The sequence below is a fragment of the Leucoraja erinacea genome, chromosome 37 (genome assembly GCF_028641065.1).
Source record: "Leucoraja erinacea ecotype New England chromosome 37, Leri_hhj_1, whole genome shotgun sequence".
In the NCBI taxonomy this organism is placed as follows: domain Eukaryota; kingdom Metazoa; phylum Chordata; class Chondrichthyes; order Rajiformes; family Rajidae; genus Leucoraja; species Leucoraja erinaceus.
This window is the reverse complement of record NC_073413.1, coordinates 2,498,652-2,526,039: the sequence shown is the minus strand read 5'-3', so window position 1 is coordinate 2,526,039 and position 27,388 is coordinate 2,498,652. Positions and strand designations below refer to the sequence as shown.

At 48.4% G+C, this 27,388-nt stretch overlaps 1 protein-coding gene across 1 annotated transcript; it reads left to right on the top strand.

Moving 5' to 3' along the window:
* The first annotated feature begins 248 nt into the window (after positions 1-248).
* Positions 249-27,105, top strand: naga (N-acetylgalactosaminidase, alpha). The gene is made up of 9 exons (XM_055663048.1): positions 249-396; positions 3,573-3,788; positions 4,694-4,868; positions 9,991-10,168; positions 13,399-13,493; positions 16,639-16,800; positions 18,488-18,685; positions 21,961-22,104; positions 25,337-27,105. Exons 2-9 carry the CDS (start codon positions 3,634-3,636, stop codon positions 25,496-25,498), a joined length of 1,269 nt encoding a protein of 422 aa, XP_055519023.1. The 5' UTR covers positions 249-396; positions 3,573-3,633; the 3' UTR covers positions 25,499-27,105.
* The last annotated feature ends 283 nt before the right edge of the window (positions 27,106-27,388 follow it).

Here is a 27,388-nt window from a genome sequence, read left to right as displayed (position 1 = left end):
TGGAGTAACTCAGCGGATCAGGCAGCAACTCTGGAGCAGGAAGATGCTGCCAGATCTGCTGAGTTGCTCCAGCTGTTTGTGTCTATCTCCTTCAGTTGCTTCAGCATCCAGCATCTGCAGTTCCTGGTGTCTCCTGTAAGGGACTGGCTGCAGATGGCAGTGTATCAGGAGCCTTGGCTTCTCTCAATGCCTCAACTGCTCATCTTGCTCGCTGCCAGAGTAGTTTGCCTGAGGTTTAGGTCAGCTGACAACAAAGATCCTATACCGGATCTTTGGCTGGCAGTAAAGTCACCTGATAGTGGAGCTTCAACCAAAGATCATATTCCACTCTACGATCTTTGGCTTCAACTGTTTGCAACTGCTGGGCTGAAACTCGCCAACAACTATTGGGAACAAGTAAGTTGCAGAGAGAGAAGGGGTGAGTAGGGAGTGAAGGCGAGAGGGGGAAGGGGTGAGTAGGGAGTGAAGGGGAGAGTAGGGAGTGAAGGGGAGAGAGTGAAGGAGAGAGAGGGGAGAGAGTGAAGGGGAGAAAGGGGTAGAGAGTGAAGGGGAGAGTAGGGAGTGAAGGGGGAGAGAGGGGGGAGAGGGAAGGGAGAAGGGGGAGAAAGGGGTAGAGTAGGGAGAAGGGGGAGAGTGAAGGGGAGAGCAGGGGGAGTAGGGAGTGAAGGGGAGAGAGTGAAGGGGAGAGAGGGGGCGAGAGTGAAGGGGAGAAAGGGGTAGGGAGTGAAGGGGAGAGTAGGGAGTGAAGGGGAGAGAGGGGTAGAGAGGGAAGGGGAGAGAGGGGAGAGAGGGAGAGGGAGAGGAGGGAGGGAAGGGGAGAGAGTGAAGGGGAGAGTAGGGAGTAAAGGGGGGAGAGAGGGGTAGAGAGGGTAGGGGGGGAGGGAGAGGGGAGGGGAGAGGAGTGAAAGGGAGAGAGAAGGGGTAGAGAGAGAAGGGGAGAGAAGGGGAGAGAGGGAGAAGGCGGTGTAGGGGGGGAGAGGGAGAGAGATGGAGGCAGAGAGAGGGGAGTGTGAAGGGGGAGAGAGTGAAGGGGAGAGAGAGAAGGGGAGAGAGGGGGTAGAGAGTGATGGAGAGAGCACAGAGACAAGGGGAGGGAGTGAAGGGGAGGGAGGGGGCGAGAGGGAAGGGGAGAGAGGGGTAGAGAGTGAAGGGGAGAGAGGGGCAGAGAGTGAAGGGGAGAGAGAGGGTAGGAGGAGGAGGGGAGAGGTAGGGAGAGGTGAAGGGGAGAGGGGAAGAGAGTGAAGGGAGAGAGGGGGCGAGAGGTGAAGGGGAGGGGAGAAGGGGGAGAGTAGAGAGTGAAGGGGGGAGTGAAGGGGAGAGAGTGAAGGGGGGGAGAGGGGGAGAGGGGGAGGTGAGAGGGGGGGGAGAGAGTGAAGGGGGAGAGGGGTAGAGAGTGAAGGGGAGAGAGGGGAGAGAGTAAAGGGGGGAAGAAAAGGGGAGAGAGGGGGGGAGAGAGGGAGGAAGGGGAGAGAAAGGGAGAGAGTGAAAGGGAGAGAGGGGTAGAGAGAGAGTGAAGGGGGAGAGAAGGGGAGAGAGGGGAAGGGGAGTGTAGGGAGTGTGAAGGGGTAGAGAGTGAAGGGGAGAGAGGGGTAGAGAGTGAAGGGGAGAGAAGGGTAGAGAGTGAAGGGGAGAGAGTGAAAGGGAAGAGAGGGAAGGGGAGGGTAGGGAGTGAGGGGTAGAGAGTAGAGGGGTAGAGAGTGAAGGGGAGGGAGGGGTAGAGAGTGAAGGGGAGAGGAGTGATAGAGAGTGAAGGGGAGAGTAGGGAGGGTTAGAGAGTAATGAGGAGGGAATAGAGAAAACGGTGGAGGGAGGGTTGGAAAGGAGGAAGGACGGAAGGAATGGGGAACAAGTAGAAAGAGACAAAATGCTGGAGTAACTCAGCGGGACAGGCAGCATCTCTGGAGAGAAGGAATGGGTGATGTTTCTGTCGAGATCCTTCTTCAGACTAGACCCGAAACGTCGCCCATTCCTTCTCTCCACAGATGCTGACTGTCCTGCTGGGTTACTCCAGCATTTTGTCTCTATCTTCGGTTTGAACCAGCATCTGCAGTTCCTTCCTACACAGAGAGATAGAGTTGACTGAGAGGGAGGAATGAATGGAGTGTTGAGAATGGGAAGAGTGGACAGTGGGATTAGGAGGAAGAAATGGGAAAAGGCGGAAAGGATTGTTGTCAGTAAGGAGTCGATGATGAATGGTGCATTGGCAATGGGAGGGAGGGAGAGAGATGGAGGGATTGTCAGCCATGGGCTGGAGGGAGAGTTGGAAGACCTGTGAGCAGTGTGATGGAGAGAGAGACGGAGGGATTGTGGGCAGGAGGTAAAGTGGTGGGGGACGGGGGGAATATGGGCAGCAGGATGGGACAGCAGGGGAACCATGGTGGGTGTGAGTGAGTGGTGGCAATGATGAGGAAGCAGGAAGGATTAACAGCAAGGGAGCATTTGCAACAATAGCACGCTTTCTTGCCAGTGACTGATGTAGGTTTTAGAACAGTAACTGTTCTATTTAAACCTTTAGGCCTTGGCATTGGGGGTGGGAAGAACCTTTCCTGGAGCTGGAGTGAATGTAAGGATTGTGCAGCTCATTAAGTGGGTTAACATACGATGAGCGTTTGACGGCACTGGGTCTGTACTCGCTGGAGTTTCGAAGGATGAGGGGGAACGTCATTGAAACTTACCAAATAGTGAAATACCTGGATAGAATGGATCTGGAGAGGATGTTTCCACTTGTGGGAGAGCCTAGGTCTAGAGCTCATAGCTTCAGAATTAAAGGACGTTCCTTTAGGAAGATGAGGAGGAATTTCTTTAGTCAGAGGGTGGTGAATCTGTGTAATTCCTGGCCACAGAAGGCTGTGGAGGCCAAGCCAATGGATATTTTTAAGGCAGAGACAGATAGATTCTTGATTAGTACGGGTGTCAGAGGTTATGGGGAGAAGGCAGGACAATGGGGTTAGGAGGGAGAGATAGATCAGCCATGATTGAATGGCGGAGTAGACTTGATGGGCCGAATGGCCTAATTCTGCACCTATCACTTATGATATAATGCAAAACTTTCAAAAGGGAATTGGATATGTGAAGTCGCTTTTATTTATATAACGCTCAGAGGACGTAAAGGAAGGCTTGGGAGTAGAGATGAGTTTTTAGTCTCGACTTAAAGGGGCCGATGGAGGGGGCAGTTCTGATGGGAAGAGGGATGCTGTTCCACGGTCTAGGAGATGCAAAGGCGTGGTCGCCCCTGAGCTTATGCCTAGACCGCGGGATACTCAGCAACCCCAAGTCGGCCGATCTGAGGGACCTGGAGGTGGTGTGGTGGGTAAGCAGACTTTTAATGTAGGTGGGGGCAAGCCCATTGAGGGCTTTGTAGGCTTTGTAGCTGGATTGTCCATGATTTGGAGGGACGTGGGACTAATTTGGATTGGTCTTTGCTCGAGCCAGTTCAGGAACATGGCCCACTGCCTCTATCAGTGCTGAATCAGTCTCTTCCTCTCTGTGTGTTTCTGTCACCCATTCCCTCTCCCCAGAGATGCTGCCTGAGTTACTCCAGCATTTTCTGTCTTCCTTTTGGTTTAAACCAGCGTATACAGTTCCTTCCTCCACGTCCAGTTGCCGAAGGCTGTGAGCGGCTGTCTCTGAGCGATGGAGTTTCTGGTTGTGCCTGTCGTGTTGCTGCTTGCCTCTTGCGTGCTGACCCTGGACAACGGCCTAATGAGGACCCCCCCCATGGGATGGCTGGCCTGGGAGCGCTTCCGCTGCAACATTGACTGCAACGCGGACCCCAAAAACTGCATCAGGTGAGGCCGAAACCGCAAGCCCCCACCCCCCCCACTGTGAATGCCAGTTGTGGACGCAGCCCAGACCAGCACACTAGGCAACCTCCCTTCCGTGACTCCATTTATACCTCACGCTGCCATGGCAAGGCCAAGAGTCAAGAGTGTTTTATTATCATGTCCCAGATAGAACAATGACATTCTCACTTGCAGCAGCACAACAGAATATGTAGACATAGTACACTGTAAACAATATAATAAGCAAGAAAAAACAGTTCAGTGTGTGTGTGTATGTATGTATATATTCTCTCATATATATGTATATATATATTCTCTCATATGTATGTATGAGAGACATGTGGGGTGGGGTTTGCATGTTCCCCCTGTGACCGTGTGGGTTTCATCTGGATGCCCCCGGTCTCAACCTGAAACAGATATACAGATAGATATAGAGATATGTACATACATGTATATACACGGACACATAGCCATTTCAAAGATTCACCATCCTCTGACTAAGGAACATTTGCCCATCTCAATCCTGGATGGTTGAGCCCTGATATTTGATATTGTGAGTCCAGCTTATAGCTGTCCCAACATGGGATGTATCTATCCCAGTCAATTCTATAAGAAGTGTTCACATTTCAATGATATCACCCTTTATTCTTCTTCTCTGAATAGAATAGGCGCCCCGTCTGTTTGACCTCTCCTCATGGGGAAAGCTCTCACCATCCCCCCCCACCCCCTGCCCATCCAAGCAATCAACCCGAGGAACCATTGTTCCGCTCCCTCTACATTCTTCCTTCGATAGGGGGGAGCCATATCTACGCACGGCGCTCTGGGTGCGGTTTCACCGGGGCTTCCTTGTATCGTCTCGTTCTCCTGGGACCTTGTACTGAGATTCTTAACCCTTTTCCCTTTGCAAACAGTGAGCGCCTATTCATGGACATGGCAGACCGGTTGGCAGAGGACGGCTGGAAGGAGCTTGGGTACCAATACATCAACATAGATGATTGCTGGGCAGCAAAGCAGAGGGATTCTCAGGGGCTGCTGGTGGCCGATCCTTTCCGATTCCCCAGTGGAATTAAAGCTTTGGCTCAATATGTGAGTCTGGACGTTAACCCGCCCCCCCCTCTTTCCCCATTCTCCCCCCCCCCCTGCCTTTCTATCCTGATGGTCCCACACTACACTATCAGTTGCAATGACTGTACCAGTGCAACCCTGAGAGAGTGAAGCTAGGCACAGTGGTGGGAGGAGTGTTGCAAGAGGGTCTGTGTGGTGGCGGGAAGGTGCTTGGTCTGCGTGGTGGATGTCTCGGGACCTGTGTAGGAAAGAACTGCAGATGCTGGTTTAAATCGAAAATAGACACAAAATGCTGGAGTAACTCAGCGGGACGGCAGCATGTCTGGAGAGAAGGAATGGGTGACATTTTCGGTCTCAACCTAAAAGGGAAGGAAATGTACAGGGAAAGAGCAAGGAAGTGAGATTGATGCCTCGTTTTCTCAAAAAGTCAGTACGAGGTATTTTCGCACTGTAGACACAAGGAATTGCATGCGATGGTTTACAAAAAAAACCCCAAAGAGGGCGGAACAGTGGTGCAGCGGTTAGAACCGTTGCCTCACAGTGCCCGAGACCCGGGACTGATCCAGACCTCGGATGTGGGGTTTGCATGTTCCCCCTGTGACCGTGTGGGTTTCATCTGGATGCCCCCGATCTCAACCTGAAACGTCACCCATTCCTTCTCTCCAGAGGTGCTGCTTGTCCCGCTGAGTTACTCCAGCATTTTGTGTCTATCTATCTTCGGTTTAAACCAGCATCTGCAGTTCCTTCCTACAACATCATGTGATATGGTGTTGATTTCTTCCCGGATGTAAGTTCCTGTATTGTGGTCACACTGCGACTGGATATGTCAGCCTTTGTTGTGCTTCCTTATTTTTCTCCTGAATTGAAAGCGTAGTTAAAAGGTGATCACGATGTTGGTCTGGAGTAGAAACAACTGCAGATGCTGGTTTACAAAGGACACAAAGTGGGAGGAAACCGGGAGCATCCGGAGGAAACCCACACGGTCACAGGGAGAACGTACAAACCCCACATAGGCAGCATCTGAGGTCAGGATGGAACCCGGGTCTCGGGCACTGTGAGGCAGCTGAGTCATCAATCTCCCTTCTTTGCTCTTTCCCTGTACATTTTCTTCCCTTCGTGGTATTTGTGGAGTCATAGAGTGATACAGTTTGGAAACAGGCCCTTTGCCCCAACTTGCCCACACCAGTCCCACCCGCCTGCGCTTGGTCCATATCCCTCCAAACCTGTCCTTGTACCTGGGATATGTTGGGATAATCCCTGCCTCAACTAGCTCCTCTGCCAGCTTGTTCTATACACCCACCACCATTCGTGTGAAAAAGTTGCCCCTCAGATTCCTATTTGTTTAAGAAAGAAGTGCAGATGCTGGAAAAATCAAAGGTAGGTAGACAAAAATGCTGGCGAAACTCGGCGGGTGAGGCAGCATCTATGGAGCGAAGGAATAGGTGATGTTTCGGGTCTCGACCCGAAACAATAGACAGTAAATGCAGGAGTAGGCTATTCGGCCCTTCGAGCCAGCATCGCCATTCAATGTGATCATGTCTCATCATCCCCAATCAGTACCCCGTTCCTGCCTTCTCCCCATATCCCCTGACTCCGCTATCTTTAAGAGCCCGATCTAGCTCTCTCTTGGAAAATATCCAGTGAACCTGCCTCCACCGCCCTCTGAGGCAGAGAATTCCACAGACTCACCACTCTGTGAGAAAAAGTGTTTCCTCGTCTCCGTTCTAAATGGCTTACCCCTTATTCTTAAACTGTGGCCCCTGGTTCTGGACTCCTATTCCTTCACTCCATAGATGCTGCCTCGCCCACTGAGTTTCTCCAGTGTTTTTGTCTACTTCAGATTCCTATTCATTATTTTCCCACTCACCTTGAACCCATGTCCTCTGGTCCTCGACTCCCCTACTCTGGGCAAGAGACTCTGTACATTTACCCAATCTATTCCTCACATGATTTTATACACAAATATTGGGATTTATCCAACACTCTTTCACTCTTTCGAAAGTTACTGGTGAACCTGCTCCTACCATTTTAGGAAGAACACACTTTTGATCACAACTAAATATGTATGTTTAAAAATTGTGTTATTTCATTGTATTAAATAATTCAGTTTCTTTCACTTCTGCAGCTCATTACCTGTTTTTATTTTTCTTCTTATTGCTTTAACTTTACATTTGCTCATGATCTTATCCCTCTGCTTTCCGACTCCTCTCATGAAAAGTAATTTCTCTTCATTCACCCTATTCATTAGTGTTTATGAATGAACGTGCAGTCAATGGCTGGTTTATGTTGAAACAAGCAACAGCTGACGCTGGAGTAATTACCAAGGAATGACACAAAATGCTGGAGTAATTCAGCGGGTCAGGCAGCATCCCTGGAGAACATGGTCAAATGACGTCTGGAGTCATGTCAAGTATGGTCGATGTTAGAAACATAGAAATTAGGTGCAGGAGTAGGCCATTCGGCCCTTCGAGCCTGCACCGCCATTCAATATGATCATGGCTGATCATCCAACTCAGTATCCCGTACCTGCCTTCTCTCCATACCCCCTGATCCCCTTTAGCCACAAGGGCCACATCTAACTCCCTCTTAAATATAGCCAATGAACTGGCCTCGACTACCCTCTGTGGCAGAGAGTTCCAGAGATTCACCACTCTCTGTGTGAAAAAAGTTCTTCTCATCTCAGTTTTAAAGGATTTCCCCCTTATCCTTAAGCTGTGACCCCTTGTCCTGGACTTCCCCAACATCGGGAGCAATCTTCCTGCATCTAGCCTGTCCAACCCCTTAAGAATTTTGTAAGTTTCTATAAGATCCCCTCTCAGTCTCCTAAATTCTAGAGAGTATAAACCAAGTCTATCCAGTCTTTCTTCATAAGACAGTCCTGACATCCCAGGAATCAGTCTGGTGAACCTTCTCTGCACTCCCTCTATGGCAAGAATGCCCTTCCTCAGATTTGGAGACCAAAACTGTACGCAATACTTCAGGTGTGGTCTCACCAAGACCCTGTACAGCTGCAGTAGAACCTCCCTGCTCCTATACTCAAATCCTTTTGCTATGAAAGCTAACATACCATTCGCTTTCTTTACTGCCTGCTGCACCTGCATGCCTACTTTCAATGACTGGTGTACCATGACACCCAGGTCTCGCTGCATCTCCCCCTTTTCCAATCGGCCACCATTTAGATCGGCCACCATTTAGATAATAATGTTCACCTCTGAGGATCATTGCAATGATCTAGTAGCATCAGGACCACTGTCACTGACTAGATTTTTATTTTGCTTTTATATGATTACTTGAATTTAAATTCCCTTTCTAACATTTTGATGATTGAAGCCACACCATTGCAGTTAGAAGGAGCAGAGAGGGCAGCTGAGTGGTGCAGGGCGTTGACTGAGCCGCTGCATCAGAGTATCAGAGAATCAAGTTCAATCCTGTCCTTTGGTGCTGTCTGTGCGGAGTCTGCAGTTACCTCCTGTGCCCACATGAACTTCCTCAGGGTGCTATGGTTTCCTCCCACATCCCAAAGAAATGCATAAATAAGTAGGTTCATAAGTTCATAGAAACATTGAAAATAGGTGCAGGAGTAGGCCATTCTGCCCTTCGAGCCTGCACCGCCATTCGATATGATCATGGCTGATCATCCAACTCAGTAGATTCAGACAAGGGGACATGACATGAGAATTAAGGGACTGAAGTTTAGGGGTAACATGAGGGGGAACTTCTTTACTCAGAGAGTGGTGGCTGTGTGGAATGAGCTTCCAGTGAAGGTGGTGGAGGCAGGTGCGTTTTTATCATTTAAAAATAAATTGTATAGTTATATGGACGGGAAGGGAATGGAAGGTTATAGTCTGAGCGCAGGTATAAGGGACTAGGGGAGATTATGTGTTCGGCACGGACTAGAAGGGTCGAGATGGCCTGTTTCCATGCTGTAAATTGTTATATGGTTATATGGTTATATTAGTATCCCATCCCTGCCTTCTCCATACCCCCTGATCCATTTAGCCACAAGGGCCACATCTAACTCCCACTTAGATATAGCCAATGAACTGGCCTCAACTACCTTGTGTGGCAGAGAATTCCACAGATTCACCACTCTCTGTGTAAAAAATGATTTTCTCATCTCGGTCCTAAAAGACTTCCCTCTTATCCGTAAACTGTGACCCCTAGTTCTGGACTTCCCCAACATCGGGAATAATCTTCCTACATCTAGCCTGTCCAACCCCTTAAGAATTTTGTACGTTTCTATAAGAAACTTAAGTTATAGGAACAGAATTTTGTGGCGGCACAGTGGCGCAGCGGTAGAGTTACTGCTTTACGGGGCTCGCAGCGCAGGAGACCCGGGTTCGATCCCGACTTCGGGTGCTGTCTGTACGGAGTTTGTACGTTCTCCCCGTGACCGCGTGGGTTTTTTCTGAGATCTTCGGTTTCCTCCCACACTCCAAAGACGTACAGGTTTGTAGGTTGATTGGCTCGGTGTATGTGTAAATTGTCCCTAGTGTGTGTGTAGGATAGTGTTAGTGTGCGGGGATCACTGGTCGGTGTGGCTCGGTGGGCCGAAGGGCCTGTTTCCGCACTGTATCTCTAAACTAAACAAAAACTAAACGTACACTTTGTAGGTAAATTGGCTTGGTAAATGTCAAAAATTGTCCCTAGTGTGTGTAGGATAGTGTTAACATGTGGGGATCGCTGGTCGGCACGGACCCGGTGGGCCGAAGGGCCTGTTTCCGCGCTGAATCTCACAAACTAAACTAGACTATTTGCGTGCTGGCCACAGAAGCAGATCTGCAATCACAATCGTTCCATACTCGTAAATCTCCACACTGTAAATGGCTCGATTGTAACTGGGTACTGTCTTTCCGTTGATTGCTCAGCACGCAGCAAAAGCTTTTCACTGTACCTCGTTACACGTGACAATAAACTAAACTGAAACTGAACCGATTCCTTTTCTCCAGAGATGCTGCCTGACCCGCTGAGTTACTCCAGCATTTAGTGTCTGTAGTTGGAAGATGAGGGGTTGCCCCACAGGCTACTGCCAGCCCTCATTGAAAGGGCAGCCAGGCCGAAGACCTGTGGAGCGTTTGCAACACTTTCCGATGGCTGCGCAGCTTTTGATGAAAATAAATCAAAATGTTGTCTTCTGTTAAAGGTCCACTCTAAGGGTTTGAAGCTGGGCATTTATGGAGACCTGGGCACGTTCACCTGCGGGGGCTACCCTGGCACCACTCTGGACATGATCGACACGGATGCTCGCACCTTCGCCTCATGGGGAGTGGACATGCTGAAGTTGGATGGATGCTACTCTAACTCGTCCGAGAAGGCCATGGGTAAGGACAGGATCAGCTGCCCACTGCTCGCTCATCCATTTGTGTAGTTTAGTTTAGAGATACAGCGCAGAAACAGGCCCCTCGTGCTGACCAGCGATCCCTACACACTAACACTATCCTACACACACTAGGGACAATTTACAATTTTACCAAAGCCAATTCATCTACAAACCTGTACATCTTTGGAGTGTGGGAGGAAAATGGAGCAGCCGGATAAAACCCACGGGTCCTGTCTGTACGGAGTTTGCACGCTCTCCCTGTGACTGCGTAGGTTTTCTCTGGCAGATTCGGTTTCCTTCCAACTTCCACACAAAGGGTCAAAATCCTTCTTCAGTCTGAAACGTCACCTATTCTTTTTCTTCAGAGATGCTGCCTGAGTTACTCCAGCACTTTGTGTCTCTCTTGGTTGTAAACCAGCATCTGCAGTTCCTTCCTGCACAATGTCCCCGAACCATGCGGTGATGCATCCTGATAAAATGCTTTCTGCAACATGACAGTCACGGTGGTGCAGCGGTAGAGTTGCTGCCTTACAGCGAAATGCAGCGCCGGAGACCCGGGTTCGATCCCGACTACGGGCACTGTCTGTACGGAGTTTGTACGTTCTCCCCGTGACCTGCGTGGGTTTTCTCCGAGATCTTGGATTTCCAAAGACTACAGGTTTGTAGGTTAATTGGCTTGGTAAATGTAAAAATTGTCCAGTATAAAAAAATGTGTCCAACTTCCAGTATAGTCCCTGGTGGACTCTTCAGTAGGTAGGTCAAGTCAAGAGAGTTTATTGTCATGTGTCCCAGATAGGACAATGAAATTCTTGCTGGCAAGGTACAAGGTACAAATCTGTCGAAGTCAGCGAGATTTATTGGGGCCATCCTAAGCCTTCTAAGGAAGTAGTGGTGTTCTTTCTTGGCCTTTGCTTCGATGTGGGTAGTCCAGGACAAACTAGCATGTGCAGGTGCTGCAGAGGTGCTGGTTATTGCTGATAGACACAAAAAGCTGGAGTAACTCAGCGGGTCAGACAGCATCTCTGGAGAAAAGGAATCGGTGACGTTTCAGGTCGAGACCCTTCTTCAGACTGGAGAGGCAGGGGAATGGGAAATGAGAGACATAGATGGTGATGTGGAGAAATATAATTCAAATGAATGAAAGATATGCAAAAAATTAAATATGATTAAGGAAAACATGATGATAAAGGAAACCGTTACAGACAATGAAGGGCCTGTCCCACTTGGAAATTTTTTATTTTCAGCGACTGCAGCAACAATGGACTGCAATGCCTGTTTCGAACATGATGCCAAGTTAGACACAAAATGCTGGAGTAGCTCAGCAGGCCAGGCATCATATCAGGGTCGCCAAAAGATTTTGAACATTTCAAAATCCAGCGGTGACACAAACAAAATGTTGCGACACTTGAAAAAACACCGCGCGTCAATGCGGCATCACGCTGCGTCACACTGCGACTTTTCCCGTGACCTGATACGTCAGTCTATGTTGCCGGCAGTTGCCGAAAATATCGGCAAGTGGGACAGGCCCTTGAGACTCAAGAAGACAACTTTGAAGCTGATACGACTTGGATGGGGAGAGTGGGGAATGGAGAGTGGGATGGGGAGAGTAGGAATACAGGGGTTACTTGAAGTTCAAGATATCATAATTATTACTACTATTGATTTGTGTATATATTTATATAATGGTACTAGACCAAGTGCAGACCCGTTGGGTCTGCTCCCCCAACGCAGCTGTTCCCTACCCGTAGCCCCCACGGGAGACGTGGTCCTCCAACTCAAGCGGCTCAGGAATCAGCAGTGCGGCTGTCTTTGAGGCGAGATGCGGGCGCCAGCAGCCGTTATGGTCGCTGGCCAGCAGGAGGCGACAAAATGAGTGAGTGGGGGGGGGGGGATGGGGGGGGGGAGAAGGATTTGATTAAAAATGTGTACATAAATTTAATGAGGAGTGGATACTTGGAATGAAAAGTGAAATCTCTACCGAGATGGAAAAAATCAGTGCGTTTCTGGGTCAGGTGTTGGCGTAGCAACGAATCAAAGGCTGGCAGCCACAAGTCAGGCAGAAAGCCAGCCGGCAGCCACACAGTTTTATATATAGATAGATAGATAGATAGATAAATAGATAGATATATAGATAGATAGACACTGATATGTTCTGTATTCACACCTACTATGTTATGTTGTGCTGAAGCAAAGCAAGAATTTCATTGTCCTATCTGGGACACATGGCAATAAACTCTGTTGACTTGACAACCCAAGTTGTGATGGGTTGTAAGCTGCCCATGTGGAATATGAGGTGCTGTTCCTCCAATTTGCATTGGGTCTCACTCTGACAATGGAGGAGGCCCAGGACGGACGGGTCAGTGTGGGGAAGAACCCTGGTGGGATGCAAGTCCAGGTCCACCCCGAGGCAGAGGGTATCCCCCTCGCATCTCCAACCTGGTTGAAGTTGGGGCTCAGGAGAGGGTAGGGGTGGTACAGGATCTGAAGGAACTCCCTCCCTCTCTGCAGAATTGTCCTGGTTAAACTCAGGATGTTGCCTCCAGCGCCTTCAAGGTCGGCTGCAGGAGGCTCCCCCGGGACACAGAGGTGGTCGGGCGAGGAGGGGGACCTCTGGCCTGGGGCCTGCAGAAGCCTGGGGCCTACCTGGATCGGGGGGGTGCTCCAGTACTGACAGCTTGTGGACCGAATTTTTATTTTGTAAGCTGTGTCTGTGCCCCGCCTTACCTCTCTGAGCTGCTCCACCCATACGCTCCTGCCCGGTCCCTCAGGTCAGCTGGTCAGCTGCTCCTGGAGGTACCGAGGTCTAGTCGGAGGCTCAGAGGGGATAGAGCCTTCTCTGTTGCTGCTCAGGCACTCTGGAACACCCTGCCGTTGCACATCAGACAGGCCCCCTCACTGTCCATCTTCAAATCCAGTGTTAAAACACATTTGTACTCCCTGGCTTTTGACCATGCCTGAGGCTTTGCTTCTGTTTGTGGTGTTTTTGATGTTTCTTTATTTTACATGTCTTTTCCTACAATTTCTTTTGATTGTTATTTTTGGTGTGTATTAACTTTTTTGTCAATGATTAGTGATGTACAGCACTTTGTTGCAGCTATGTTTGTTTTTAAAGTGCTCTATAAATATTATTATTATTATTATTTGTTGGCTGTGCTAAAGAATTTCAGTGTGCTGTGCCGTTGAGGAGAAAGCAGACTGATTATTAATGCTGTCACATTTTTTTCTACACAGGTTATCCACTGATGTCGAGGGCATTGAATGCCACAGGGCGTCCAATTGCCTTCTCCTGTAGCTGGCCAGCGTACGAAGGGGGATTACCGCCTCGGGTAACTTCACACCAGGCTCATATAGACAGAACAAGAGGAGTGATTTGGAAATGAGTGGCTTTAGATATATTAGACCATTGAGCAGTGCAGCACAATAACAGGCCAGAGGTTTTTTGGAGAAGGCAGGAGAATGGGGTTAGGAAGGAGAGATAGATCAGCCATGATTGAATGGCAGAGTAAATGGGCTGAATGGCCTAATTCCACTCCTATTAGAAATATAGAAAATAGGTGCAGGAGTAGGCTATTCGGCCCTTCGAGCCTGCTGCCATTCAATATGATCATGGCTGATCATCCAACTCAGTATCCTGTACCTGCCTTCTCTCCATACCCCCTGATCCCTTTAGCCTCAAGGGCCACATCTAACTCCCTCTTAAATATAGCCAATGAATGGGCCTCAACTACCTTCTGTGGCAGAGAATTCCACAGATTCACCACTCTCTGTGTAAAAAATTATTTTCTCATCTCGGTCCGAAAAGATTTCCTTCTTATCCTTAAACTGTGACCCCTTGTTCTGGACTTCCCCAACATCGGGAATAATCTTCCTGCATCTAGCCTGTCCAACCCCTTAAGAATTTTGTAATTTTCTATGAGATCCCCTCAATCTTCTAAATTCTAGCGAGTACAAGCCGAGTCTATCCAGTCTTTCTTCATATGAAAGTCCTGCCATCCCAGGAATCAGTCTGGTGAACCTTCTCTGTACTCCCTCTATGGCAAGAATGTCCTTCCTGACCTATTCCACATGACCTTATCCACAATGGTCTGCAATGTCTGTGTCGAACATGATGCCAAGTTAGACACAACATGCTGGAGTAGCTCAGCGGGCCAGGCAGCATCTCTGGGGGGGGAAAAGGGTAGGTGATGTTTTGTAAGCTTCAATAAAACGCCAATTAACCTACGAAACCTGCAGGCTTTGGAATGTGGGAGGAAACCCGGAGCATCGGAGAACACCCACGCGGTCACAGGGTTGAATGTGCAAACTCCGCGCAGACAGCACCCGAGGTCAAGATTGAACCCGGGTCACTGATGCTGTGAGGCAGCAGCTCTATCGCTGAAAATCCCAGCACAGTGAGATTCCTGAGACCTGGTTTCAGTTTCAACTTTGGGTGTTGGCGACATGGAGATCGCATGTTCCTCTTCCCCCTTCCCGTGAGTACTCTGGGGTTTCCTTCCACTTCCCAAAGATACGCTGGTAGTTGGATTAATTGGTATTAAACACTCCAGCATTTTGTGTCTAACTTGGCATCATGTTCGACACAGTCATTGCAGACCATTGCGGATAAGGTCATAAGGAATAGGAGTAGAATTGGTATTTGGTGGCTGGTGAGACAGAGAGTGGAGCACTACTGTACATGTGTAAGAGAATTAGTGGGCAGGTAAATAAGTGGAGGAATGTGAATGCACTGAGAACTACGGTAGAGTTGCTGCCTCACAGCGCCAGAGACCCTGGTTCCTTCTCCCCGTGACCTGGGTTGGATTTCTCCGAGATCTTCGGTTTCCTCCCACATTCCCACAAAGACATTCAGGTTTAGTAGGTTAATTGCCTTGGTATAAAATGTATGTCGGGTAGTGTTAACGGGCGGGGATTGCTGGTCGGCACGCACTCGGTGGGCCGAAGGGCCTGTTTCCGCACTATCTCTAAACTGAACTGAGCTAGGAGGGACCTGATTGGCAAATCCCCCCCCCCCCCCTTTAAGTTGTTATTAAATAATGATGCATCTAGTGGTGTGCTGAGGAAGTTCTGGACTGGAGATGAGGTCTTGAGCACGACAACTACTCTGGGGTTTCCTTCCACTTAGACAAAAATGCTGGAGAAACTCAGCGGGTGCAGCAGCATCTATGGAGCGAAGGAAATAGGCAACGTTTCGGGTCAAAACCCTTCTTCAGACAGGGCTTCGACCTGAAACGTTGCCTATTTCCTTCCCTCCGTACATGCTGCCTCACCCGCTGAGTTTCTCCAACATTTTTGTCTACCTTTCGATTTTCCAGCATCTGCAGTTCTTTCTTAAACACGTTAAACTGAGGCCTATTTTCATTGGATGGATAAAAGAATCCATGGCAGAACTGTGAAGAAGAGTAGGACAATACTCAGTATCTTGGCTAATGCTCATCTTTCTGTCACCAACTATGATTGAACGAAAGAAACTTTATTATCACATGTGACACCTCACGGTGAAATGATTTGTTTTGCGTACCAGACACAAGGTATGCGAAGGGTCGCCACGTATAGGGCACCGACAAAGTTACAAAGTGTTCGGTGTGGTCCCAAATGGACCCTCTCTGTTCTTGGTGGGGCTTGGATTGGTAGCACTTGACAGACTTTGGGTTCGGGGATATGGGAAGAAGGCAGGAACGGGATACTGATTGGGGATGATCAGCCACGATCACATTGAATGGCAGTGTTGGCTCGAAGGGCCAAATGGCCTACTCCTGCACCTATTGTCTACTGTCTATTGGGTTCGAGCCTTCAGGTGGCAATTTGAAGCTCTGACCTTGTGACTCTGAAGAATGATTGGGGACCTCTTTGAAATGTACAGAATAGTGAAAGGCTTGGATAGAGTGGATGTCGAGAGGATGTTTCCACTAGTGGGAGAGTCTAGGACTAGAGGTCATAGCCTCATAAATAAAGGACGTTCCTTTCGGAAGGAGATGAGGAGGAATTTCTTTAGCCAAAGATGTACAGGTTTGTAGGTTAATTGGCTTTGGTAATCATTGTAAATTGTCCCCAGTGGGTAGGATAGTGCTAGTGTACAGGGACCACTGATCTGTGTGGACTCGGTGGGCCGAAGGGCTTTTTTCTACACTGTATAACTAAACTAAGCTAAATGTGTAGAAAGGAACTGCAGATGCTGGTTTAAACAGAAGATAGACACAAAACGCTGGAGTAACTCAGCGGGTCGGGCAGCATCTCTGGAGAAAAGGAATGGGTGATGTTTCGGGTCGAGACTCTTCTTCAAACTGCAGAAGGGTCGTGATTCAAGGCATCACCCATTCCTACTCTCCAGAGATGCTGCCTGTCCTGCTGAGTTACTCCAGTACAGGTATTTTGTGTTTTATCTTCTATACTCAATACTCTGTTTATCGGTCACACAGACCAGACTCTATCTAAACTAAACTCTGAATCTTTATGCCTGTGGGTTGTCTGCAGGTGAACTACACTCTGCTGGGGGAGATCTGCAATCTGTGGAGGAACTACGATGATATCAGCGACTCGTGGGAGAGTGTCCGGGGCATCATCAACTGGTACGGGGCTCACCAAGACATGCTGCAGCCGGCAGCCGGCCCGGGGAGGTGGAACGACCCAGACATGGTACATGACACCACCTGCCCCCCACCCCCACACCTGCTTTTCCCCCCCCCCCCCACCTACCCACCTGCTCCCCCTCCCCCCCACCTGCTTCCCTCCCCCCACACCTCCCCCCACCCACACCCCCCACCCCCTGCCCCCTCCCCCAACCCCCCCCCACCCCCTCCCCCCACACCTGCTCCCTCCCCCCCCCCCCACCCCACTCCTGCTACTCTCCCCCACCCCCCCCCTCACCCCCCCCCCCCACCCCCCACCTGCTACCCCCTCCCCCCCCTCCCCCACACCTGCTTCTCCACCCCCACCAGCCATATTTGCTCCCACCCCCCACCCCCACCTGCTCCCTCTCCCCCACCGCACCTCACACCAGCTACCCTTCCCCCACCCCAACACCTGGTACCCCTCCCCCCACCCCCCACACCTGCTCTCTCACCCCCACCAGCCATATCTGCTCCCTCACCCCCCCCCCCCCCCCCCACACTTCTTCTTTCTTCTCTCCTCCTATGTGAGATTACTAAAAATACAAGTCATATTTTGCACGATAGAATTACCTACTTCAGTATTAAACTTTCTTTGAAAATGCACCTATGAAGAAAGTTTTGGTGACAAATTTACTGAGTATAGAATTTGGGAGGTCATGTTGCAGTTATATAAGGCATTGGTGAGGTCACATTGAGAGCATTGTGATCAGTTCTGGGCACCATGTTATAGGAAAGGTGTTGTCAGACTGGAAAGGGTGCAGAGAAGATTTTTCGAGGATGCTGCCAGGACACGTGGGCCTGAGCTACAGGGAGAGGTTGAGCAGGCTAGGACTATTCCATGGAGCGCAGGAGGATGAGCAGTGATCTTGGAGAGGTGTACAAAATCATGAGAGGAGTAGATTGGGTGAATGCATGGAGTCTCTTGCCCAGAGAAAGGGAATCAAGAACCAGAGGACATCGGTTTAAGGTGAGGGGGAAAAGATTTAATAGGAATCTGTCGATAACATTTTCACACAAATGGTGGTGGGTGTATGGAACGAGTTGCAGGGGGAGGTAGTTGAGGCAGGTACTATCGCATTAAGAAACAATTAGACAAGTACATGGATAGGCCAGGTTCAGAGGGATATGGGCAAACACAGGCAGGTAGGACTAGTATAGATGGGACACGATGGTCCGTGTGGGCAAGTTGGGCTGAAGGGGCTGTTTCCACACTGTATGACTGATCGTTTGACAGCACTGGGCCTCTACTCGCTGGAGTTTAGAAGGTTGAGGCGGGACCTCATTGAATTTACAGAATAATGAAAGGCATGGTTGTGGAAAGGATGTTTCTCACTGGTGGGAGAGTCTAGGAGGTCATAGCCTCAGAATTAAAGAGCGCTCTTTTAGAAAGGAGGTGAGGAGGAGAGTAAGTTAATCTGTGGAACTGATTGCCACAGAGGGCTGTGGAGGCCAAGTCAGTGGATATTTTTAAGGCACAGATAGACAAATTCTTGATTAGAATGGGTGTCAAGAGTTAAGGGGAGAAGGCAGGAAAATGGGATTAGGAGGCAGAGATCAGCCATGATTGAATGGCGGAGTGGACTTGATGGGCCGAATGGCCTAATTCTGCTATACCTTGTGAACTTGTGACCCTACGACTGTAAATGAAGAGTGATGGTAAATCCTGGCCAGTGCACTGTCATCATCCTCTCATTCTTTAATCCCTTCTCTAGTTAATTATTGGCAACTTTGGCCTGAGCCACGAGCAGTCCAAGTCGCAGATGGCTCTCTGGGCCATTCTCGCTGCTCCCCTCTTCATGTCCAACGACCTACGGACAATCTCCAGGCCAGACATGTACATCCTACAGAACAAGCTGCTGATCAGGATTAGCCAGGATCCGCTGGCGATTCAGGGCCGTATGCTACTGCAGGTAAGTGGTGACTTCAGGCTGGCAATGGGGGCAGGGCGTGCATGGGAGAATAAGTTGCCTGGGCTTTGAAATATAGAAAATAGGCGCAGGAGGAGGCCATTCGGCCCTTCCAGCCAGCACCACCATTCAATATGATCATGGCTGATCATCCAAAATCAGTCCCCCGTTCCTGCTTTCTCCCCATATCCCTTGATTCCGTTAGCCCGAAGAGCTATATCTAACCCTCTCATATAGGTGGGGGAATGAGTGCTGGCCATAGATTCAATGGTGTAGGAAGGGCATGTAGATGCCATTTTACACCGAAGAAAGACACAAATTCACAAAGGGCAGTCATTGGTGGCGCAGCGGTAGAGTTGCTGCCTTACAACGAATGCAGCGCAGGTTCGATCCCGACTGTACGCAGTTTGTACGTTCTCCCCATGATCTGCGTGGGTTTTCTACGAGATCGCCGGTTTCCTCCCACACTCCAAACCCGTGCAGGTATTGGCTTGGTAAATATAAAAAATGTCCCTAGTGTGTGTAGGATGGTGTTAATATGCGCGGACCGTTGGTCAGCACGGACCCGGTGGGCCGAATGGCCTGTTTCCGCACTGTATCTCTAAACTAAAATTGCTGGAGTAACACAGCGGGCCAGTTCTTAAACTATGGCCCTTCCCCATAGAGCTCCTACAGTATGTGTAGGAAGGAATTGCAGATGCTGGTTTACACCAAAGCCATAGACACTAAATGCTGGAGTAAGTTAGCGGGACAGGCAGCATCTCTGGAGAAAAGGAAGAGGTGACGTTTCAGACTGAAGAAGGGTCTCAACCTGAAAGGTCGCCAATTCCTTTTCTCCAGAGGTGCTGCCTGACCCGCTGAGTTACTCCAGCATTTTGTGTATCACAGATTCAATTGTCTTTTTCCTGCAAGGTTATATTCATATATGAAGGGGATTGGGCTGAGTACAAAAGTGCATAGCAAAAATAAAACGGTAAGACTGGGGCCCTCCCAGCTTGCCAAAATCAAGCAAGGCCCACGAGCCATTTTACTGCACCGACCAAAAGATGTATAGGAAGGAACTGCAGATGCTGGTTTAAATCGAAGATAGACACAAAGTGCTGGAGTAACTCAGCGGGACAGGCAGCATCTCTGGAGAGAAGGAATGGGTGACGTTTCAGAGTTACTCCAGCATTTTGTGTCAAACGGCAAGCAAAAGATCGTGGGTTAATCTGCAGCCTCTGTAGTTGATTATGTCCAGTCATAACGATAGAAATGTACAGATGTGGTGAGTTTTGCACTAAGGGGAACAAGTTGCCTTTAGTTTGGAGACGTTTGTTTAGTACGGCATGGAAACAGGCCCTTCGGCCCACCGCGTCCATGCTAACCCATTGATCACCAGTTCACACTATTGTTTGTACGTCATGGGTGTGTTTGTGCCTTGTGATCTGTTTGTGGTTTTTTGTTTACATGATGGTGGCAGTAACTTGTCGGGGTGAACTTTTTCTCCAACAGCTTAATAAATCTGCAGATAGTTGCTGGAGGAAACTCGAATTGCTTGAGTCGTTCTCACTGCAGTTAAAAAGGCTATAGTTTGTTGCACTATCCTTGCACAAACATAACAGAAATCGGAGCAAAGCGTTGGTGTACAGCCCACTAGCCTGCCCCACCACCCTTTGTCAGGGCAACTATTTTCTCAGCATGTATTTTACCAAGCTCCCACCAACTCTAATCCACAGACATTAGACTTTACTCTAGACCAGTGGTTCCCAACGTGGGGCGTACGCCCCACAGGGGGGCAATTTGATTTTTAAGGGGGGCAGTTGAGCGCGACTGAGGAGGTCTGGGTCCAAATTTTCCATTTTTATTTTTTTGGATTTTCCATCAGGTAAACATATGTAGTTTATGTTTCAGATGTTATTTTGAGTAAATTATTTTTTTGGGTATAAAAGGTCTTTATTGTGTAGTTATTACATAATCACCACAATGTTCTTTTGAAGCTTGTTTAAACCAAGGTATTGGCGTTTTAAGCTTCTTCAGCTGAAACGGAGTTCACTTTTTAAATGATAAGAATTATATATCACCACATGGGGGGGAGGGGGCATCAGGATTTTAGAGGTGATTAGGTGGGGCATGGCCAAAAAAAGGTTGGGAACCACTGCTCTAGACGTTGGAGACACAGTGTGGAAACAAGCCCTTCTGCCCACTGGGTCTATGCTGACCAGCGATTGTTATGTACACTTTCACTATCCTACACGCTAGGGACAATTTACAATTTACAGAAGCCAATTAACCGACAAAGCTCTACGTCTTTGGGGTGAGAGAGGAAACCGGAGCAGCCGGAGAAACCCAACACAGTCACAGGGAGAATGTACAATCTCTGTACAGACACCACCTGTAGTCAGGATCGAACCTGGGCCTCTGGCGCTGTGAGGCAGGATCTCTACCGCTGCACCTGTAATTTCATATGCTTTGGTAAAATTGCTTCTCATTCTCTTAAATTCCAGTGAGTCTAAGCCCAGTTTAGTCAACTTTAATCAGTTTAGCCAATTCTGTTTCAAAAACTTGTATTAGTCAGGGTTGCACAGTGGTTCAGCTGGTAGAGCTGCCACCTGATGGCGCCAGAGACTTGGGTTCGATTCGGACCTTGGGTGCTTACTGCGTGGAGTTTGCACGTTCTCCCCGTGACCACATGGGTTTCATCTGGGTGCTCTGGTTCCCTCCCACATACCAAAGATATTTGGGGTTGTAGGTTGGTTGGTTGGCAACATTTGTTATTTATTTTGAGGGGACAATCTAGTTTAGTTTAGAGATACAGCATGGAAACAGGCCCTTCGTCCCACGCCGACCCTATTATCCCACACACACTAAGGACAATTTACAATTTTTTACTGAAGTCAATTAACCTACAAACCTGTACGTCTTTGGGGTGTGGGAGGAAACCAGAGCACCCGGAGTAAATCCATGGGGCCATATTGAGAACGTACAAATTCCGTACAGACAGAACTGGTGGGTTTTCTCCATGTGCACTGGTTTCCTTCCACACTCCAAAGACGTACAGGTTTGTAGGTTAATTGGCTTTGGTAAAAAATGGTATATTTTCCTTAGTATGTGTGGGATAATATGTGTATGGGGATAGCTGGGAGAGTTGGTGGGCCGAAGGGACAGCACCAGTAGTCAGGATTGAACCCGGGTCTCTGGCGCTGTAAGGAAGCAACTCTACCGTGCCGCCCCGCTCCCTTTCAACAAGTTGCAGCTTTCTGTGTTTGCAATGCTAATATAATTTATCTTGCCCGCAGGGTAAGAACGGGATTCAGGTGTGGATGCGGCCACTGTCCTCGGCGACCATGGCCATCGCTTTCTTCAGCCAGCGCACTGACATGCCTTACCACTACACCACGTCTCTCAGCCAGCTCAACATCACTGCTCCAAAGATATTCTCGGTGAGTGCGACCCACCTCTGGATGTAGCAAGTGTGCAAAACAGAGATCAAATGCTGTTGTCAGTATAGTGGGGCTCAAACCATGGTGAATGATCCCTAAACCAGGGTTAGTGGTGGAAGATAGCTGATCATTCCAAGAGGAATTCTGGTGAGGCACTCGATTATCATTTATAAGTTTAGTTTATTGTCACGTGTACCGAGGTACAGCGAAAAGCTTTTGTTGCGTGCTAACCAGTCAGCAGAAAGATAATCCATGATTACAATGGAGCCATTTACAGTGTATAGAGATACATGATAAGGGAATAATGTTTAGTGCAAGGTAAAGCCAGTAATGTTCGATCAAAGATAGTCCGAGGGTCACCAAGATAGCAGTTCAGAACTGCTCTCTTGTTGTGGTAGGATGATTCAGTTGTTTGAAAGATTGACCTAGTAATATGGTGGTGGAATTCTTTGCCACAGAAGGCTGTGGAGGCCAAGTCATTGGTATTTTTTAGGTGGGGATAGATGGATTCTAGATTAGTAAATGTGTCAGAGTTTATGGGGAGAAGGCAGGAGAATGGGGTTAGGAGGGAGAGATAGATAGATCAGCCATGATTGAATGGTGGAGTAGACTTAATGGGCCGAATGGCCTAATTCTACTTCTATCCCATATGACCTTATTAGAGACTAGAACAAGGGGTCCTATCACTTGGAGTAATCGAGGCAGAGTACAATTGATGCCTGCAAGGGGGAACTGGATAAGCACAGGGGAGAAAGGAACAGCAGGTTGTTCTCAAGAGATGGGTGGAGTTGGGAGGGAGGAACTGCAGATGCTGGTTTGTACCGAAGATAGACACAAATGCTCAGTGGTGGACTGGGTCTAAAAATATTGGTTGCCAGGAGACAAAGGGGGCCCACTTCATCAGGGGCCCACTTGCCATCGGGCAAGCTGACACCCTGGCCAGTCTGCCACTGCAAATGCTTGAGCAATTCAGTGGGTCAGGCAGCATCTCTGGAGAAAAGGAATAGGTGACGTTTCGGGTTGGGAACCTTCTTCAGACTGAACCCTGAGCATGACTACACAGGTAAGTGGGAGTGATCTTACACAGACCAAAAAGAACAGATCTTCCAGCCGTTATTTCTAGTTTCATTGGTTCTTTATTGAAGTAGTTGTACAAACAAAGAGATGACGTACCCCAGGTTCTCCTTATTCTCTAGCACGTTGCTGCTTTCTGTCTTCCCCTATCTGGTGAGAACTGTGTACCCTCCACCTCCTGTGCCTGGTCTGATCACTCCCTGTCCCCTAAGCCCATATGTTATACCCCTCTATGGTTCAAATGACCGCCCCCAAGTGTCCAAAATAATACTGCTAGAAATATCTAGACAAAATAATATAATATCCCAGCAGTAGCTAGCCTAAACATATGGCTCCTACACTGGGAGAATGTGAAAACTGCAGGTAGACAGTACCATGGGTTAGGATTGAACCCAGCTAGCTGGAGTGGTGAAACAGCAGCTCTTCCTGCTGCAAAGTTCTACTGAGGGAGGCTTACTAAAAAGCACTAATGCAAGTCTGTACTTCAGTTTTGAAAAATACAGTAAACCCTCGGTTTAACGGATCCCTTTATAACGGATTTCAGTTATAGTGAACGGTCCCTGCCGACGTCATCCCGGCTCGCAGAGTTCAGCAGCAAGCCCCCTCCGCCGACCATGCGATCCAGTCGGTGCAGCTGTTGCTGTGGCTCACGTTGTAGCCCCTGGGGACGGTGCTAGCTTCAGGTCGCTGAAACTGACATGACACACTCGCTCACCATGGGGCTCCCTCCTCTCTCACCAGCTTCTGTCGTCCATTCGTCCTCTCCTCTCCTCACTTCCCCCCCCTCCCCCCCCCCCTCCACAGCGCCGCCTCCTCTCTCTCCTCCCCCTTCACCCCTAGTCTTGCTGACATACCCCATCTCGGAGGGTCTCTGCTGTTGTGGGGGGCGATGGGGGGACTAAGAGGGTGCTGAAGGCCAAGGACTGTGATGGTGGCCACATTTGCCGTACGGTAATGTAGCTGATGGGGATGAGCCCGCTGGTGCAGACCAGCGGCATCGGCCCCGAGTTTTAAGATGAAACGACACAAAGTGTAGGAGTAACAGAATAACTCAGCAGAAATGATTCGGGCTCGACGTCCCGTATCCACATTCTCCAGAGATGCTGCCAGACATGCTGAGTTACTCCAGCATTTTGTGTCCTTTTGTACATTAGCCATCATCTGTAGTTCTTTGTTCTGTTTAGTTTAGTTTAGAGATACAGCGCGGAAACAGGCCCTTCGGCCCACCGAGTCCGCGCCGACCAGCGATCCCCGCACACTAACACTATCCTACACACACTAGGGATAATTTACATTTATGCCAAGCCAATTAACCTACAAACCTGTACGTCTTTGGAGTGTGGGTGAAATATCGTTCCTCAGCAAGTCTTTGTGACCAGTTGATGTACGAGATATGTGAAGATACGTGAAGTACCTGAATGGCTCGATTGTAATCATGTATTGTCTTTCCACCTCAACAAAAGCTTTTCACTGTACCACGGCACACGTGACAATAAACCAAACTCTCTCTCCATCCCTCCCCATCCTAGTTCTCTGACCAGTCTGACTATCCTCCTGCGTTGTCACTTTTCCCTAGCTAACAGTGATCTATTCTAAATATTTATTTTTGCTTCATCCCCTTTGATGTCTCGTTTTCACACGTTACCCTTCCTTATCTCTGTGTCCTCTTCTCCCCTGACTCTCGGTCTGAAGAAGGGTCTCGACCCGAAATGTCACCCATTCCTTCTCTCCAGAGATGCTGCCTGTCCCGCTGAGTTCCTCCAGCTTTTTGTGTCTGTCTAAACCAAAGATCTTATAGCGGAGCGATCTTTGGTCTAAACCAGAGGTGGGGAACCTTTTCATGTAGGAAGGCCGCATTAAGTTAGCTGTAATCTAATAAGGCTGCATCCAAGAAACTTCAATTAGATATAGGATTATTTAGTTGAATCTTCTTTTATTCTTTGGTATTTGAAATACGTTCATTTTAAGATTAAAATTAAAATAAAAGACAAACAAAAACATATTAATAAAAATAAAAGGATTTGTTCTACAAAATTTGGATTCATTCAAAAAGCCGCACTTAATGGCCTTAAGGCTGCAGGTTCCCCACCCCTGGTCTAAACTAAAGATCCAGTCTGTGTGGCCCTGACCTCTCTGGTTTTCTTTCCTCCATGTTCAGATGCTGGATGTTTATTCGGGCCGGGGCTACCACAACCTGGAATTTGACAGCAAGTTCACTGTCACCGTCAACCCAAGCGGAGTGGTTATGCTCTACATGTATCCAGGAGAGCAGCAGCAGCAACCGAACAGAAAGGCCGAAGCCTACCCAGTGTTGCTGTGAAGGGGCCTCCATCACCACGGCAACTGAAGGCCCAAAGCCTGTTGCTGTGAAGGAGCCTCCATCACCACGGCAACAGAAGGCCCAAAGTCCACCCTCTGCTGCACTGAAGCAGCTTTAATCGCTATGGAGGTATCTGGTCTTCAATTCCACTTTGGTGTATTAACTCTTTGAATGCACATTTGATTTGCAAATTGAGCATATTTCATGCTTTTATGATTGGGCTTTTCAGAAGGGGTTGCTATTCCCTTTTGCCTCTTTTGATGGTTTATGTTTAATTCAGCCTTCCTGTGATTATGCTGCTTCTGCTGGTCAAAAGGCTAAGCAGTCAATTTGGAATTTCTGCACTAGATTTCATGGTCACTGCTGAACAGCGAATGTTCAGACTCTCAGGTAAAAGTACTCATCTCTATAGGGAGGCTATTCAGCCCATCTTAGGTCGGACCAACCCCAATTCCTCCATACTCATGTGTAGGAAGGAACTTCACATGCTGCTTTCAACCAAAGATAGACACAAAGCTGGAGTAACCTCTGTGGGTCAGACAGCATCTCTGGCGGAAAGGAATTGGTGACGTTTCAGGTCGAGACCCTTTTCAGACTGAGAGGAAGTCAGATGAAGGGTCTCAACCTGAAACGTCACCTATTCCCTTTTCTCCAGAGACGCTGTCTGACCGGCTGAGGTTACTCCAGCTTTTTGTGCCTATCCTACCATCCAGTAAATGGGTACAATCAAACCCTGCACAAGTATAACAGATGGGGCAAAGAGCATCATTAACTCAGTGCAGAAATTGGTGTTACAGCTGCAGCAAAAAGTACAGATAAAAAAGCCACTAGACATGATGGCGTGATAGCACATTGGGCGTTTTTCACTTCACTTAAAGGGTGATAGCTGTAAGTATGAGGGAACATAATTGCTGTCCTTGAACCATGCCTATCCTTGAAGCTGAAGACACAGAATGTGGGCAATGGGTCCCTTGAACTGGTATTGTTTGAAAGAGTTGACTGTTTGTTAACCACACATGGATTCTGCACATTTTTCCAATTCCATTATTTGTCTGGGAAGGAACTGCAGATGCTGGTTTACACCACGGATAGACACAAAATGCTGGAGTAACTCAGCTGGTCAGGCAGCATCTCTTGAGAAAAAGAATGGGTGTCTTATCATGTCAGAACCCTTCTTCAGACTGAAGAAGGATTCCGACCCGAAGCATCATCTATTCTTTTTCTCCGGAGGTGCTGCCTGACCCGCTGAGTTACTCCAGCATTTTGTGTCTATCCGTGGTGTAAACCAGCATCTGCAGTTCCTTCCCAGACAAATAATTTTGTGTCTACATTTTTTTTTTAATCCCAAGTTTCCCAAAACCTCCAGTTGAGGCTAACTCCCGTATTACATAAATCTTCTCTTTACTGAACAAGACCCTGGGATTAATTGTGAATTATCCCACACCATTGCAGCCACATTGTGGTGGTGTTGAAAGATTAAATGGTGGTGGGTCGATTGCCAAAGGGTGAGTTTACAAAGGGATAGCAAAAATGAGCTTATTGTTTTTAAATCAACTTGTTGCTTCTGTGAATTTGTATTTTTCAATAAAATGTTACCATGTTCTGTTGCTGTGGTGTTTTTTAAATTAAATTTCTTAACTTAAGTGAGGCAAAATGAAGTTATCAGATTCAGATTCAATTTTAATTGTCATTGTCAGTGTACAGTACAGAGACATCAAAATGCATTTAGCATCTCCCTTGAAGAGCGACATAGCAAACGATTTGAATAAAAAAAATAAGTGTCGGGGGGGTGTCTGGGGGGCGGGGGGGGGGGGGTTGTGATTGGCAGTCACCGAGGTACGTTGTTGAGTAGAGTGGCAGCCGCCGGAAAGAAGCTGTTCCTCGACCTGC

Bases quoted from the DNA above. Each gene is read 5' to 3' on its own strand.
- naga (XM_055663048.1), top strand. From the start codon at position 3,634: ATGGAGTTTCTGGTTGTGCCTGTCGTGTTGCTGCTTGCCTCTTGCGTG. The intron at 13,494-16,638 runs GTAACTTCACAC...GGTTGTCTGCAG, and splicing joins AAGGGGGATTACCGCCTCGG to GTGAACTACACTCTGCTGGG. The intron at 16,801-18,487 runs GTACATGACACC...TCCCTTCTCTAG, and splicing joins GGTGGAACGACCCAGACATG to TTAATTATTGGCAACTTTGG.